At 41.7% G+C, this 16,855-nt stretch overlaps 1 protein-coding gene across 1 annotated transcript in view; it reads right to left on the minus strand.

Annotated features, from left to right (window-relative positions):
• The window catches only part of Brinp2 (BMP/retinoic acid inducible neural specific 2), a 97,317-nt gene that overhangs the window by 45,187 nt on the left and 35,275 nt on the right, over positions 1 to 16,855 (minus strand). Inside the window, exon 2 of the mRNA XM_063239804.1 lies at positions 2,002 to 2,350. Coding sequence (XP_063095874.1) covers positions 2,002 to 2,273 — 272 coding nt within the window. The 5' untranslated portion in view covers positions 2,274 to 2,350. The remainder of the gene's footprint in view (positions 1 to 2,001; positions 2,351 to 16,855) is intronic.

The following is a 16,855-nucleotide window of genomic DNA, read 5'->3' on the forward strand; positions in this document are numbered from 1 at the left end:
TGAGATTTGGAATACACCTAGTCCAAGGCAAATTTAATCTTATTTTATTACATTGGAATGATTCTCTGTTTCAACACGTTATAGAGTCCATTTTAAATTTTTTTTAAAGAGGTGGAAAAAGAAATTTTTTGATAAAAGAAGGGTCAACCTGATTTGCCTTGTACAAAATTTGTGGGGCATAGCTACATGTTTACTGAAAGCTGAGTCAGTGTTCTGCCGCGGCCTCTTCTTACCTGCTTTTATCCGAGCAGGTGTTAATTCAAGTGCTCCCAGCCTGGGGCGGCCATGCTCTGCTTCGGTAATTCTGCATGAAATTCACAACAGTCTTAGGAGAAGGAAAAGAGCGAGGGCCAAAGAAGCAAGAGTGTGAACTGCTAGGCCTTCTAGGACCTGGCAGTAACCAAGCATAATGGAAGAGAAATGGCCGAAAGGGAGAGGTAGGCGGGCTCTGCCTGAGATTGACATGCCTTTGGCCCTGTGATGAACCAGCCCCTCACACATGGTCTTCCTCTCAGTGTGCATCCACGTATGGGAATTGTAAACCTGGTGAGTGACTGCTATACACCTGTCTGCTTTATCACTCATGAATCTTCCATTGCTGCATAGTCCCAGGCTTTGTTTCTGAGGCCCCATGCTAACCTAAACACGTTGCGTGATTATTGCAGATACTACAAAAACGCCCCCAAAAGAAAATGCTATTTTTTTTGTACCAAGGATCAAACTCATGACCTTGTGCTTGCCAGGCAGGCTTAAAAGCCACTGAACTAAATCCCCAGCCCTCAATATTTGATATTTTAAGAACCAAAGTCTCCAAAGTCTCACTGCTTGGGAACTAACCCCAAGTATTAGTTGTGTACTCTATAGCAAGTTTCATAACTTCTCTGGCCTTCAATTTCCGCATCCATAAAAAGAAAATAACTACTCTTCCAACAAAGGACTGCTGGAAGAATTAAATGACATGATTTATATAAGCCATGCAAAGTCTAGCAAGAGATCCAAAAACAGCATCTTCACAGGACATGCCAAAATGTTAATAGCAAACTCTCCATGCTAAAAAGAATGAGTGATTTTGTGTTTTTGTTTCTTTTTATGTTTTCTCCATTTTTTTCTGCATTAGAAACTAATTTATAATTAAAAATAAATGTCCTTGAAAAAAGACTCCCAGCGTTGTCTAAAGACATTACCTTACACAGATAAGGTGAAAAAAGAAAGGGTTAGATGATGAATGGGCAAGTGTGCAGAGGGATCAAGGGGATGTTTGAAGTGAGGGTGTACTTGGGAGAGCCTGAGCCTTGGTGGGTTACCCAGGGTGAAGGTCTTGCGGAACCCTCTACTGTGCGGGTGCTGGTCCAGCAGCCAGGAATACATGCTAGCTTAGCCCAGCAGATAGGCCAGCCATGATTCACACGTTTGACTTTCAGCCAGGAGGCTCTCGGAGATGGGCATAAGAAGCCAGGAAGGCAGAGCCCACTTCTATGCGCAAAGCAGCTGAGCTTGTGGCACTGACAAGGGTGACAGAGGTCTAGCTCTGACCCTGTAGGGCTCCCTAGGCCTGGAAGGCAGGAGCTAGAGCTTCCCTTCCTTCATTTGCATGTCTAAGTAATTACAACTTATAAAAATATCTAACCCATTAGTTAAACCCCAGCCCCAGCGTTTGACTCTGACCTCCTGCGGCAGCACGGGCCACACACGGACTCCATGCTGCCTGAATTGTCCTCAATTTATAAGCAGCACGACCTATAAATAGAAACCATTTTGCTAAGTTCCCCAGGAGGCATCAGCAGGTTTTTCAACTTGTATGTGTTTTGTCTTTCTTATTTTAAAAAACTAACGTGGCAGGCTTCTTTTCCCTGCCTGGTGTTCCTCAAGCTCTTACCCCTGGTTCAGGTTGAGAGCGTCCTGCCTGGCTTGGCACTGGAGGGGTTGGTGCCCATGAGCAGAGCCTGCCCAGCTTGGCTTCTGAGGGAAGCCCTGGTCTCAGCCAGGGAAGAGCCCACTCACCTATAGATCCTGTACCTGGTGGTGAACCCCTGGCGGTACCGCTCCATGAAGTCAGCATACTCCTGAGCGCGGTGGAAGGGGCCCCGGTCTGTGAGCAGCCAGTCCAGGGGCGGCTGGCCAGCTGAGGAGGCATGCTGCTCAGGAACCACTGCAGCGGCCACAGTGGCTGAGACAGCCAGCACCCAGCCGGGCAGGGCCAGTGCCAGCAGGGCTGCCCATGGGGCCGCTGCCAGCTGAAGCCCTCTAAGCCAAGTGCCACACTGCCACCTCATGCTTCCCCCAGGCAGTTGGTTTCTTCATTCTCTTGCCACGCTCTCTGCCTCCGTGCTGCTCCTCCAGGACTCTGGAACTGGAAAAGTCCAAAAGGAGATGTCAGCTAGGCACCCTGGTCTTACCCTATGGGCCTGTCTGGGCCCATCACACATAACTGGGCAGGACCCACTGGAAATGCTTTATCCTGATCACATAATGTGGTCCTGGGCATTGAACTGAGCAGCCAAGGTGTATACTCTTATTTAAGTCTTTAAAGAAAATCTATAAGGAAACATTGTCATTTTACAGTTGAGACATTGGGGCTTAGAGACATTAAGACAAGACTTGAGTTCCCTCAGCTATTAAGTGGTAAAACCAGAACATGAACACAGAGGGTCTGTGTCTTGACCTTTATGTTATATTGCTTTCCTACATTGACTCACTCAATGCCATCCATTTCTGTCTCTCTTAAAAATTTTCAATATGTTTCCATAATTTCACAGACCAAGAACTGTCCCTAGGAGCTTATATCAAAGTAAGTGGCAACCCTATTTCTCATACAGAGAATTATAGAGCAGAAAAGTGGTCAAATTCCATTGTTGCTATAAAGCTGGATGAACCTGGGCACATTGGTTCTCTATCTGAGTTTAGAGTGGCTTTGAAAAAGAACAAAGCATGACAGGACAATGTCTCAGCCCTTTTCCGACCCCATACTTTCATTGAAAGTTGTGCAATCATCAGGGAAGATGTGAGAAGATCAGGATTTCCTCCAGACCCTCTCCTCATCATGTATGTAGTCTGAAAGCTACACCAGGGAGGGGCTGTGACTCACTCTCACATCCCCTATCCTCCCTCCCAAGAGGGCAGAGGAGGCCTTCAGACACCCTTTCTTCAGAATGAATGTGTGAATGCCCTGCCCCTGTGAGTCAGAGGGAAGATGCCAGGAAAAGAGTGTGGCCTTCACAATCCTCACTACCATGACTCACCCCAGGCCTCTGATTTCAAGTGCCTGCACTCTGTCTAAGGAAAGTTACGTTTATCAGCCTCTAGGCAGATGCAAGGGATTGTTCAATATGGTGGAGCTTCCTGAAATTATAACCTTTTCCTCAGTCTTTAATTTCTAGCATGTGCTGTCAGAATCCTGCCCATGTTCCCTCATCAGCATCACATCAGTGGGTGCCACAGTGACTCTAGTTCCCAGGACCTGTAATTCATTCTGGGATGGCTCCAATTCACAGAACCTCCAGACTTTCCTGAGGTCAATGAGAACCCTGAAGGGGCTACACAGAGGCTAGAACCAAACAAACCCTAGCATGCCCAGCCTCGCAGTTGTCCTGAATCTCAGAGACCCAAACCACGGTCTTCATGCAGAATGCTTTCTAGAGTCCATGCCTGTGAGGATGCAGGCACAGAGGCATGAGTGGCAGGACAGTCAGTTATCCCTCCCTTCCAGCTGGTAGATATTGACACCTCAATGCTGGGTGATTCTTTGAAGATCCCTCTGTTCTCACAATAAGCTTGTTTTACAGGAAGTGTTATTCGAAGTTTCTATTTCAGTAAGACCCAGAGATGTTGAGACAGGAAAACACAGAAGTCCAATATAAACCTAGATCTATGTTCAGACTTTGCCCAAGACCACTGTGCTGCCTGAAGAGCTGCAGAACAAAACAGACCCTTGTTTAATGAACTGGCTGAGAGGAGGTTGAAAGAAGAATAATGAGCCACCACCCACCCTCCTGAATCTTAGAACATGATAAAATTTGAAAAATTAAAATAGGTGCTTCTGGCTCACAAATAGTACCTTATATATAAGAGAAGTATATGAAAAGAGAAATATGACAGATTAATGGGTAGAGATGAAATATTTTATATGTAATATCAAGAACTTAGTTCCACTTAGATTAAAAAATTAAATATAAAAAATAAAATCATAAAAAGGAGGAACATCCCAAAGTGTTTTATAATAAGTATGCATTATTGGGGGAGGAGGGTTAAACCTACAGTGAGAATTCATCCTGACATGGAGGGAGAAGGCATTTTTATATGGATGCACTCTGATGAAGATGCTCAGAATGTTTCTCATTTAATCATTCACATATTCATCTATTGAAGAAATATAAATTGAGGTCTCCTGCATACCAGATACTGTGCTAGGCATTGACAATACAAAAGCAAGTGCTCATTATACTACCTGAAACTCTACCATTAGTGATTAATTCCTTTTATAAAATATTGCTCTATTTTTTAAGACATATTGATGGAAAGGATAAAAGAATAATCATTTGGAAGATTGTGGCTCCTGGATATAGAGCACAAGGTGGCAAAAGCAGTCAGGTACCTGGACGTGGGCAGAGGAACATGTGGAAGTCAGGATTTTAAGGTGACCTCACCAAGATCGCATATTCTTCCCTGCATGCCCTACACAATCCCCTCCCTTTGAGTGTGGGCAGGACTAGTAAGTAGGAGAAGATGACACTTCAAGCTCAGGGTACTAATCAGTGACTCTGAGTTAAGCTCTGAGGAATACAGAATGTATTCATCTACAGACTGACAATAGATGGTGGTGCTGCCTGTGAGATTTGCTTATGGATATCAATGTCCTGAGTGGTCCTGGCCTAATCAGATGAGCCTTCAGAAGACAGAAAAGTGTCAAAGCAATAAGCTCCAACTGACCCAGAAGACAGCAAGCAACCATGTTGTGAACTGCCTTTTGGGTCCACGTGGCAAGGAGTGGCAGTAGCTTCTAGGAACTGAGACCAATTCCCTAGCAGGAAAATTGGCACCACAAGAATGCAAGGAAAGCAATTTGGCCAGCAACCATGTGAGCATGGAAGAGGACCCTCAGCACCTAATGGGAGCTGGTTGCCTGGTCATTTGATTGATTTCAATCTGATGAGAGACTACACAAAGGGGCCAGCTCACTTGTAGCCAGGCTCCTTCTGACCCAGAGAAACTGTGAGGTCATAACATTATTTTACGTTGTTAAGTTTGTGGTAATTTGTTGCACAGCAGTAGAACATTGGTGTGGACTCATTAAAGACAACTCAAGATATTCTCTTGTTCTGCCTGGGCTTGGTGTGGTGAAGGCTCTTCATGCTGCCACAGTAAGATGAGCTATTATTCTCCGAGTGAGAAGAAGCTAGCACTGCAGTCTCCTGAGCAGAGGGATTGTAATCGTCCCTCCACCTGGCCTTCACACCATGCGATCCCTACCAAGTCAATCAACCCTTTGAAGTCAGAGGCCTCCTGTTGGTTTTTACCATCCCATCCCATCACTGTCCTCCAACAGATTTCATGCATCGATTCCATGCATTTCATCAGGGGTCATTGTGAGCCAGGAACAACACGCGGCCTTGCCTGGCCACTTCCCTCTGGTCTTGATACTGTCATGAAAGGTGGCAAGCAAGGGTTCCTAAGGACAGGTGAGAGCATACAAGTGAAAAAAGCTGTGTGCTCTAGCAAAGAAGAGAGCTATATTAAGTGTGCTGCTTGTCAGGCTTTGTTTGTAATTATGCTTTTTCAGAGCTCACAATGTGCTGGAACCTGCCTGGTTATAGGAATATCAGCTTTAGAATCAAATGGTTTTGATTGCTGGCCCAAGTCTGCTGAGCGCAGCAAGAATGCCTGAATTCAGCGCTCGACACTCCTCTCAAAAACCTGGCCTTGGAATCACACGCTTTCCGCTTCATTGCATTTGCTCAGGATCCGAAGACATTTTGACTTTAAAAAAAAAAAAAAAAGGCCTCTTTTTAAGAAAAAAGTTTTAAACAGGTTTCAAAACTTCCTTTAAAAAAACCCCTATAACATGTTCCTCCACCTTAAAAAAAGACAAAATAATTGCTGTGTTGACAGTTGTACAAAAGTCAGACTTTTGAAGAGCAATAGCTTTTGACCATTTCCTGTTTATTCTGCATGATAATATCACTAGAAATTTTGTAGCAGCAATCTGTCAAGCAAATTTTAACTGTCTAAATTCTCACAACTCCTGGTACCCTCAACAAAATGCATGAAGATAAAACAAATACCTCCTTCCACATCATGCTTCTGCCTTCCCTTTTCATTCTAAACCTGATTCTACCAGTAAACCTCCAGTGTAACCTCCAAGGCACGCTTGTCTATTAATGCATGGGCTAAGTGTGCTCCGTGATGAAAAACATTACAAATTCGCCTGCAAACCCCAAATAATTTCATTTGCTTTCACCATACTTAAGGCAATTTTACACCTAGACAAATAATGAATTGGCTTTGCACCAAAGGTATAAGTAAAACAAGCTGTGGGTTTTCCTCGGCTGACTGCATTAACTCAAATCTGTTCTGTTCATGAATTAAATGGGTCACAGTTTTGTCAGTGGAGAAAAGCAAGGATAGTGCAGGTTACATGAGAAGTAGGCAGTGCAATCTTCAATATGATCATACTTAGAAGCATCACACCTCCACTGCCCTGAGGTTATCACCCAGCGGAGGACTTGAGAAGGGGTGTTCTTTTGTATACTCGTATTGTTTTCAATCTCTACTTTTGCTTGGTGTGTCAAAAGCAACTAGGGAAGAAAAGTCAGCATCTCCTAAGAATCAGCCATGCTGGAACTAGAAGGAGCCCACCAAGCACCCAACTAGTTAGCCTTTCTGGTGAGCCCTACAATCCTGTGGGGCCCAGGAAGAGAAAAGTCAGTGCCTCCCATGAGCCTACCAGCGTGTGGGGGTGTGAAGCAACAGCCCCACCCCGTAAGCATAAATAACCTGCTGGTTCAGAGGACAGGATAGCAACTGAGGTACAAAAAGCAGCTGAATGCTCGATTGTTTGGTTGATTATGCAGGAATAGAGCTAGCGGTTTGAGCATCTGTTGGGAGGATGACAGCATGCAATATAGTGAATATGGAGGGTTTCCTTTTATTTTGTCTTTGAACTCCAATATTGTTCTCACTGTTTTGTTCTGATTAATAGTTTTGCTTTATTGAATGTTCTGTTTTGATTGGCTTTATTCTGTTTTGTTTTGATTTGATTTTGCTATATCTGATGGAATGGACAACTATTGTGAAGATAATAAGATATACTATGGTGATCATTGTTGTTTTTCTATTATCCTGCTTTGAAGTTTTGTAACAATTTTACTGGTTGGTTTTGATTGGCTTTATTCTGTTATGTTTTGTTGGATTTTGTTATCCTTAAAAAACAATAAAGCAACTAGGATTTAGGGCATCCACTACTAGTGTACTAAGTCTTGCAAACTAAGTAGGAATAGAGGTCTGCTCACAGAAAATTGTGAGGAGGAGAGATTATTTCCTGGAGGAGTCAAGTATATGGCTCAGCTATAGGTGTAAGAGTACACTTACTACTAATAAAACCATTCATGTTTATTATTAATAATCAATTCCATAAAATTGTTTACTTATGGGTAGTAATTATCACTTATGGAACATGGATAATACTACCCTTTTTAACAGATGGGAGCACAGGGCTGGGTGAAATGCACAGGGGATGTATTATGGTAGCAGGTCCAGGTCTAGCTGCTCTTCCTTGCACAAGCTGCATGACTTAGAGACATGAAAAGCAGTGCTTTGCTTCCTATAAACTAATGTCATTAGGCAAGGGACTCCCCTTTGGGACCCTCTCTTCAGTTACCAGTTAGATGATTTAGGAGGTGAAATGGTACCCAGAATCATGCTCCATGCAGAAGATTCATAATTCTACATAAACATTAGGATATGACATTAGGATTTCAGTCTTCTTTGGAAGCCAGTGCTGTGTTTCAGAAAGAGTGAAGCATAAGAGAAGTGAGGTATGAAGCAGAAATTCCTGCCCGCTGGAGCAGTGACATTTCATAAAGTGATTAGGCAGTGACATTAAATAAGTTTTCAAGCCATTTAAGTGGTTAATTGGCCAGCTCTGTTGAGGAGATGTTTTCTTGAATAAATCTAAGGGTATCAGTGTTTTAAAAAATCATGGAAATGTTACTTGCTCTTATCTTGATGCAAAACTTGCTTTTCCCAGGAAGAAAGGGTAACTATAAATGATAGGATGTATTTAAGATCCAGGTAGATGGGGGGGGGCACCACCAGCTCCGATTCATGATGAGGTCCTTCCCTGTGTTGGAATGGCCTGCCATTGCCAACAGAGCATGTCACTTTCCCTCTGAAGGCTCCAGTTGCACCCCACTGAGCACCCATAGCTCCCACCCTTCCTTATATGGGCCATGCAGGTGTGGCACTTCGATGGCCACTGTCCTCCTCAGGTCCCATGACATGACCTTCAGCTTCAGAGCCAGGACTGGCATGGAACCAGCAAGCTGCATTTGACTCATTTATTACCCCACTGGTACTCAGGAAATGACTTAAAATCGGTGAGGATATGGATAGCCTCACTGCACCGAATCAGGGCAACAACATTAATGATTATTTATGCAAAGAAGAATTCTAATTGTAATTACTGTTTACTACATATTCTTACATTAATTTGAGAGCTTTTAGAGGGGAGGCTCAGAGAGGCAAAGGGGCTCTCTGGTGGCCACTCCATGAGCAAGCAGAATTGAAACTCAAATATTCTGATTCTGAGACCAGTAATCTAACTTTTCTTCTTTTCATTCACCTCTATCCATCAAATGGTCAATCAGTTATTAAGCAGTGTCCAAGCACAAGGACTGTCCTCAGTGGTGGGAACAAATTTGGTGGACAGGACACATAGGACTCTTACCATCATGTGGCAGGAGCAAAGCACAGAACTTGAGAATGCTTCAATAAGTTTAAAAACGCTCACGTACACCATGCACATCACCTACAGCTTTAGTGACATTAGATCTTATAGTTTCCATTGCTTGGGAGCTCCAAATTTATGTTCCTCTATGTGATAACCAGCCTTTCACTTGTGAAGGACAAAGTCATCTGTCATTTGCTGGGGCTTCATATTTGTCCACTGGGTGTCCTTGGCCTTGTCTTGGCCAGACAAGCTAACTGACAGGCTGGCCCAGTGCCTACAATGATGAAGCCAGGGTCAGAGCACATAGGTCAGGGACACCTCTTTTCTCCAAAGCCTCACACAAGTTCAAGGAGTTTTCAGAAAGAAAGATGGCACTGCTGATCAAATGGGACCTTAAAAGAAAACATTACACATTTCCAAGTCTTCCAAACCTCATCTCCATGCAGATCAAAACCACTTCTCTAAAACTCTTTCCATCATCCTCCCTCTTTAATCAATTCCAGCAGCCCCTGTGGCCTGAGAACCAGGCCTCCCATCAGCTGCTCCAAAGTGGAGTAGTTATGAGAATGGACTTCAAAGAAGGTCTATGGCAGTCCTGCTGCCTCCCAGAGTTAGGGGGATTAAAAGAGTTAATACCTGTAAAGCCTTTAAAAAGTTCCTCACCTGTGATGAGTGTTTCATGAGTGTCTGAATGGGCTCACTGTTACTCTCCCTCTTTCTCAGTACAGGTTGCTGTGAGATACCATCTATAGACACAGCCTCACCAGCAGTGGGTTTTCCTGTTTGTGACTGACATTGTTTACAGGTAAGAAAATTGAAGCCTGTGAGGTTAAAGACTACTAAAAATTGTGCAGTCCTGAGTGAATGTCCCTGAAGGTCTCTCCAAGTGACCTCTACAGTAAGTGACGGTGGCAGTGGGTGTAATCCAGGTCTCTTTGCCCTCATTCTGTGGTCACTTGATTCCCCAAGTGTCTGGCACTGGATCTTGCAATTGTCTTCAGTTCTGCCTGTCCTCTCTGAGTCTACAACTGTCCATCACATCTGTCAGACTAATTTTGCTCCAAGAAATCCTTTGAAGTTAGGCTCTGTGTTGATAACATGGTTATTTTCTCTTTCAACAACCTTTGGTCCACAACTACTTTTTACCAAGGAGTAACCTGGTCAGTGATTCTAACTGGCCAAGGGTGTGGGGGAGGCAGAGAATGAATGGAAATAGGGAGTAAGGAAAGAGAAACATGGTGGAGCTTGGGTTGGAATATTTTTAAAACTACCTGGAGATTTTTATAAACTGTCTTTGAGAGTCATTGATAAAATCATCTTCACATTGTACACAGGTGGAAAACCATAGCCATAAGGGTACAATGAGTTATTTAATGTCCAACAGCTGATTCAGGACAAACCAGGATGCAGTTGGGTTTCTCTCTCGCTCTCTGTCTCCCTCCTGTATGTCTGTGAAATATTGAACTTCTCAAAACATAAAGCTTATGAGTTATAGCGCTACCATTATAATCACTTCTCACATAGTTAGGTATTTATTAGTATATTCCAGACACTTTCCCAGAATTAAATAATGGATGCTCACAAAATTCTATGAAGTTGACCTTGTTGCCCTCGATCCCTGACCTATGATTTTTTTTCACTATTTTGTACTGGGACGTGTCAATAGTATATAATGATTACACTCCTCTTCAGGCATTGGTACATTCATATAACATCTCAATTCTGTTTCTATCCCTTTCCCTTCTCCTTCTCATTTACACAAAATCTATCTCCCTATTTTCATTATCTATCTCTTATTTCATTCATTATTTGTAATTTGGGTTTCTCATATAAGAAAAAATCATGCATTATTTAAGTTTGAGTGTCTGATATATTGCACTTAACATTGTGGTCTCAAGGTGCCTCATTTTCCTAAAAATGGCTCAAGTTTATACTTCTTTATGGAAATTTTGACTTTACTATGTTGCAAAAACTATAGGCAGTCAGTACAATGTAAACTTTTTTTTTTTTTTCATTTTAAGAATTGAACCCAGGGCCTTTGGCATGCTAGACATGCTCTCTACCCCTAAACTATACCCTCAGCCCATTTGAACTGAACTTTGAACTTTGATTTTGTCCCAGAATAGTGAAATACATCATGATACTCTCTCTTGCTGCTGGGCAAAGACATGACAAAAGAAAGCAACCAACATTCTACACTGTACTCTGTTGCTCAGCTGTGATGCTCGGTAGGTTGTATCTTATATGGATGTCCAACATGATATTTTCAGCTTATGCTGGTCTTATCTGGATCTGACCCCAGTGAAAGCTAAGGAGCATCTTATCTCCAGTAAAGCTTTGCCCGTTTCATAGAGGAGAAACTCAGGAGCAGAGGAACCAGTAATGATCATCCGAGAAATTCTTAAAACAGTGTAAACCATCTCCAAACCTAAATAGTCATAGAGGAGCTGCAGACAAGTGAGGTTATTCCAGGTTCCTGAAGGTGCCTCTCACTAAAAAAATTGCTATGTGTTGAGGAAAAGTCTAAAATCTTAGAGTGTACAATCAGATTCACCTAAAAACTTTTCCCCAGAATGGTTGAAAGTATTTAGGACTCCTGCTCACTGAAAATTTTGTGGCTCCTGCTTCGATGGCCAGTCAATAGTGCCCCATGAGAAGACAGATGTTACACCTGTGCTGTTTCAAAGACTTTAAGGTCTGGCACAGTCTCCCAGACTGATTCTATTGAAAAGCCCACGATTGCTGGTTCCTTGTGTGCCCCTGAATTAGCGTCCATACATCATACCCTGAAGCCCAGCTAGGACTGTGCCCCAGTTCCCTTTGACCCCTCCTTTCTGTCCAATCTCCATATATCCATCCAAACCATAAGGGGCTTTTACCTTTGCTGGCTCCTCATGCTGTCAGCTCCCCTATTTCTTGTGACCTCCAAGAATTTCCTGCCCTTTGTCTGATTTTGAGCCCCACTGACACCTAGAGTTCCTCTTCAAGTATTCTGGCCAAGGAGCTAGACTTTCTGCTAACAAGACTGCATGAACCGTGCTATTTGGCTCAACCTGTGGGCATGCTCAGCCACCCTCTCTTAGTCCAGCTCCTGACTTAGCCATCCATTCCACACCCTTTGCTGACAGCTACTTCCATATTCCAGAGAGGAGCCATTCTCTGTTCCCTCCTCTTCCTAGCGATCTGGCTTCCATTGCTAAGGCCCAGCTCATTTTCCAGCACAGCCTCTGTATACACACTGAATAGTTTAAGACCTTTAAAGCTAAAACAAACCTGAGCCAATCACATGGAAATTGCTCATCACAATGCAGGCTGCAGAACTGAGGTGGCTCTGACAAGCCACTCTCCATTCTGACCTGCAGTCCTCAATGTTTCTCTTGCTATTGGCTTTCTGCCAGGACTGTCATTGAATCTGAACTTTTAGCCCAGGCTCTGCCCTATTTGGGCTTTGGCATCAACCAGGATGTAAAATGATAATGCCCCAAACGGTGCCAAACAGCACAGAGCTCCTGAGATGTTACAGATGCAGATGTGACCAGAAAACACATTGTTTCCGGGACTGTGTTTGTAAATAGATAAGTTGCCTGACAGCTTGCAAAATTAAATATAGATGCTACATCACAAACGCCAGCTAAAATAAACTATATGCTGTTCAATGAATGTCAATAAGTGCACTAGGAAAGAATCATTATCCCTTTTTGTAATGTGGTTCGAGAAACGCATTCCTAAATGCTTGTTTCTTTTTTTTTTCTTTCTTTCTTTCCTGACAGTGACTCTCCCTCTTCCTCCCCTGGCTGGTACTGGTGGAAGGCTTTGGTGAACAGTGGAGGTCAGGGTGAGGACACAAAGGAGTATAACAGGAAGGACTCTGCGATGGGGAGATGTGATGGCAGAAGGCAGTTTGGAAGTTTACCAGAAAGATCACAGCCAGCCAGCTGAGATTGCTGGCCTCAAGACATCATTTCAGAAAGAATGGTCTGAATCCCCCTGGTGGTTTGCAAAGACCTACTGATGGAAGCAAGCCGATCCATCAATCTGAGCTCTCTCTTTAGTTCTTGAGCCAATTCACTCCACTTCCTTTAGATTGATTTTTAGAGAAAACGAGAGCTCATATATTAGCAACCAATTACATTAATCATGGCAAGTTACCAGAAGGTATTCATACCCCAAAATCAGCATCCCAGAAGAGGTTACTGAAGGCTCTCAGTCCTGTTGTTATGCAGTCCTGGGTGAGAATGCAAAGCCCTCATTACACTGCCCAGATCCTAGAAATCCCTACTCTAGATGGTAGAGCAAAACCAAGGGATGCTTCACTTTGTGACTTCAGTGTTGTCTTGTGGTGCAAATTTTACATATATAGATCATGTTTAGTTTATGCAGTTACTATATTGTTGTTAATTTGGTTTGTTGTGTTCTTGTTCAGTTCTGTAAACTAAATTCCCCTCAAGAAATGTGACTATAGACTAGCATAGAACTCATTGATTTGGGTAGTGTCTGGTGGTCTCACACAAAAATATATGATGCCCCAGTGAAAAACTAGAATATTTCTAGAGAATCTGACTGAATTCTGACTCTGATTGCTACTGAATTCCTAAGTTATTTTTGACAAATGGAACCCTTTATACAACGTGTTAACAGTTTCCTTTTTTTCTTCCTTTTAGGAAAGTTAATAAATTTTTACAAATGTATTTAACAAGGAATACTGCGTTTAACTTATACGAAAAATGAAAGAAGGCTAAAATAGAGGAAAGACTAGAAGGTAGTGTTTAATCTGAAAGAAAGCTGTCTGAAAACTTTTGTTAAAATTTTCTTCTAGGAAGCTGGATATGGTAGTGCATGCCTATAATCGCAGCACTCAGGAGCCTGAGGCAGGAGGATTGTTGCAAGTTTGAGATCAGCCTGGGCTACAAAGTTAGCTCAAGGCCAGCCTGAATTGCATAGCAAGACCCTGTCTCAAAAAGGACACACACACACACACACACACACACACACACACACATACACACAAAATCTCTCCTAGGAAGCTCTGTTACTCAAAATTCCATTAGAAAAAAGCACTACAGTGACCAAGACTTTCATACCTCTGTGATAACTGAGGCTCAAATCTGGGAATTTTTTTGATCAAAACTTGGAATATTTTCAGCCTATATCAAATATTTTGTTTCTTAAACTTGGTGAATAATGGAATTTACTTAAGAAAAAGTCAATCATTTTACTTAATGGTTTTCCATTAGCAAGAGGAGAAAGGTTATTTTGTCCGAACAAAACTTTGGCAATGTCAAGTGACATTTCATGTTGTAATAAATGAAGGGCAACCATACAGGCAGACAAAGGAGATTGAGAAGGGGCTGGGAGGATAGATAAGTGAACAAACAGACATGGTCAGTAAAAATGCTATGTGTGTCCATGTACTATATGCAATACAATTTTCTGGGTTGGATTCTGGTAGTGAAAAGGATACTAATAGAAAAACTAGTAAAGATCAAATGCAGCTTGTAATTTAGTTAATAGTAATGTACTAATGTCAATTTCTTAGTTTCAACAAATTTAGCATGAATATGTAAAATATTAACACAGGGGAAGCTGGAGAAAGAGTACCCAGGAATCCTGTACTCTTTCTAACTTTTCTGTAAGTCTAAAAGTATTGCAAAATGAAATGCTGATTTAAAGTTAAGGCAAATTCATGCATATTCATGCACATATGCATATCTTTTCCTGATGAGCAGACACACTCACACACACACACACACACACACACACACACACACACTACACAGTCTTTCCTAATTCCATCCACTCAGAAGTACTCACCTAGCTTTAGAATCTGGAATTCTGTGTGTTATTCTCTACTGAAAGAAATCAGGGCTCCTGGGACAAATGGATGATTCCTTCTCTGTGGTAGTTAAAGTATAAGATGAGCCTTGAACATCGTTTTGTGGCTGACACAGTGAAACCAGGTCTGGGGGGGACCCTGCTCTGATTGTACTACATATTTGCCAATCTCTATTAAGGAAATACTCTTTCCATGCTTGATTCTTTGCAACCCACATGATGCTCACAAATTTAACAGTGGACAAGCTAGCTCCATCACACTACATCATAAAAAGAAATGAATACCCAACAAATAATGGCAACGCAACAAAAGGACACAGGGTGTCTTTAAAGATGCCCCTCGTGAACTTTAGGACAAAAAAATAATAGTTTATATTCCACTGAATAAAATGAAAATACATAAGATACTTTGTATCTCCCAAGTATCTGATTTTGCTTCTGTGTAGACATATAGATAGATAAATAGATAACCTTTTTTTATAACAGAGTACCAACTAATACCTATAGAAATAATGATAGAATTAGAAAATAATTTAACAAATGTCATGTTCAAAACCAATTTAGACAAGAAAAATAAACCAGTGGCAAACCAAGGGGCAAAAGTTGATGAAGAATAAGGCATTTCATACTTTCCAAGTATCTGCCTCAAAATTCTTAGTAATGATACCAAGAACAGTCATCATTTTATTCAAGTGGTCAGAATTAACATCTGTAGGGATAAAGCAAACACAAATCATGTGTACCTGGTAGGACTCAGTGAGGTGACATCCTCACTACTGTGACATCCTCACACCTGTGCAGGATTCACAACTTGAATCTCAACATGAGGAAACATCAGACAAAGCTAAATTAAGGGAAATCCTGCAAAATAACAACCCTGGGAGCTTACAATATTAAGGTTATGGAGATCCAAAGATGGAAGAACTAATTATTTCAAAATGATTGACAGTGAGAGACATAATGCCTAATTCTGGATTGGCTCTTTCATCACAGGGGACATTAATGGATCAGTTGTGCAATGTGCATGGGGTCTCTAGGTGAAGGGCGCAGTAGAGTTTCTCATCGTCTTGTCAAGACTTTTTCATGGGATTTAAATTATTACAAAGTACAAAAGAAAGATGTTAAAGAAGAAAGTTACGGCAATGCAGTCAACATTGAAATCCTAGTTGTTATAACTCCTACACCTATGCTGTGCCCAAACCATGATTCTAGACAAACATGTGAGGAACATCTAAGCTATGATTGTAATACGGGCCCCAGCATCACAGCTCAGTGGCCATTACTGAGACTTGTATGCAGACATATTCAGACTATTTAATAAAGTAAACCCACATGACTTTTTTTAATAATCATGAGTTATAGTAAGTTGTAAAAAATTCCACCTAATTTTAATAATATTTATTTGTCTTGATCAATCCAAAATATTTTCATAGTTAAGATAAGAAAATTATTACTGAGAAATTGTTCACAAAGAGCTTGAGATTTGGTGTGTATTTTATACCTATAAGCACATTTCCATGTTTTTTTTTCCAGATCATCTTCTTTATTAGTACATGCTCGCAGCACATAATGTTTACATTCTTGTGGAGAGTTGATATTTATACAGCACATCTCAAATTTAGATGCTGTGTTTTCATGAGAAAGATTCTCTATTTAGATTTCAAACAATTTGTATTTTAAAATTAGATTTCCATACCACAGTTGTTGCAAAAAATATTTTAAAGTTTTCAAACATCTGAATTGAGTATGCTTTTGTATTTAGCTAACAGCAAATAACATTTTACAAATTCATTTCATATTAGCTGCATATTAAGTGCACAATACCTGTACCTATGAGTGTCCCATAACGGACAGCACAGGTCCGGAATTCACCGGTTCCTATAAGTGGTGTACACATTCCTGTATTTACACTTGTTCATGTACATGCTCAGCCACATGCCATACCATTATGGGGTGCAGTATTTTCATCCTGTGTCTTATACTGGAAGATTTTGGGCAAAGTGTGGGTCTACATGAGTGACGGGGTCCACAGTCCTGCCTCCTGGTCTTCCACCTCTTTCTTCTCTTAAGTCGTGGCTG

The sequence above is a fragment of the Cavia porcellus genome, unplaced genomic scaffold (genome assembly GCF_034190915.1).
Source record: "Cavia porcellus strain 051 isolate PalLab524CR breed Dunkin Hartley unplaced genomic scaffold, mCavPor4.1 scaffold_29, whole genome shotgun sequence".
Lineage (NCBI taxonomy): Eukaryota > Metazoa > Chordata > Mammalia > Rodentia > Caviidae > Cavia > Cavia porcellus.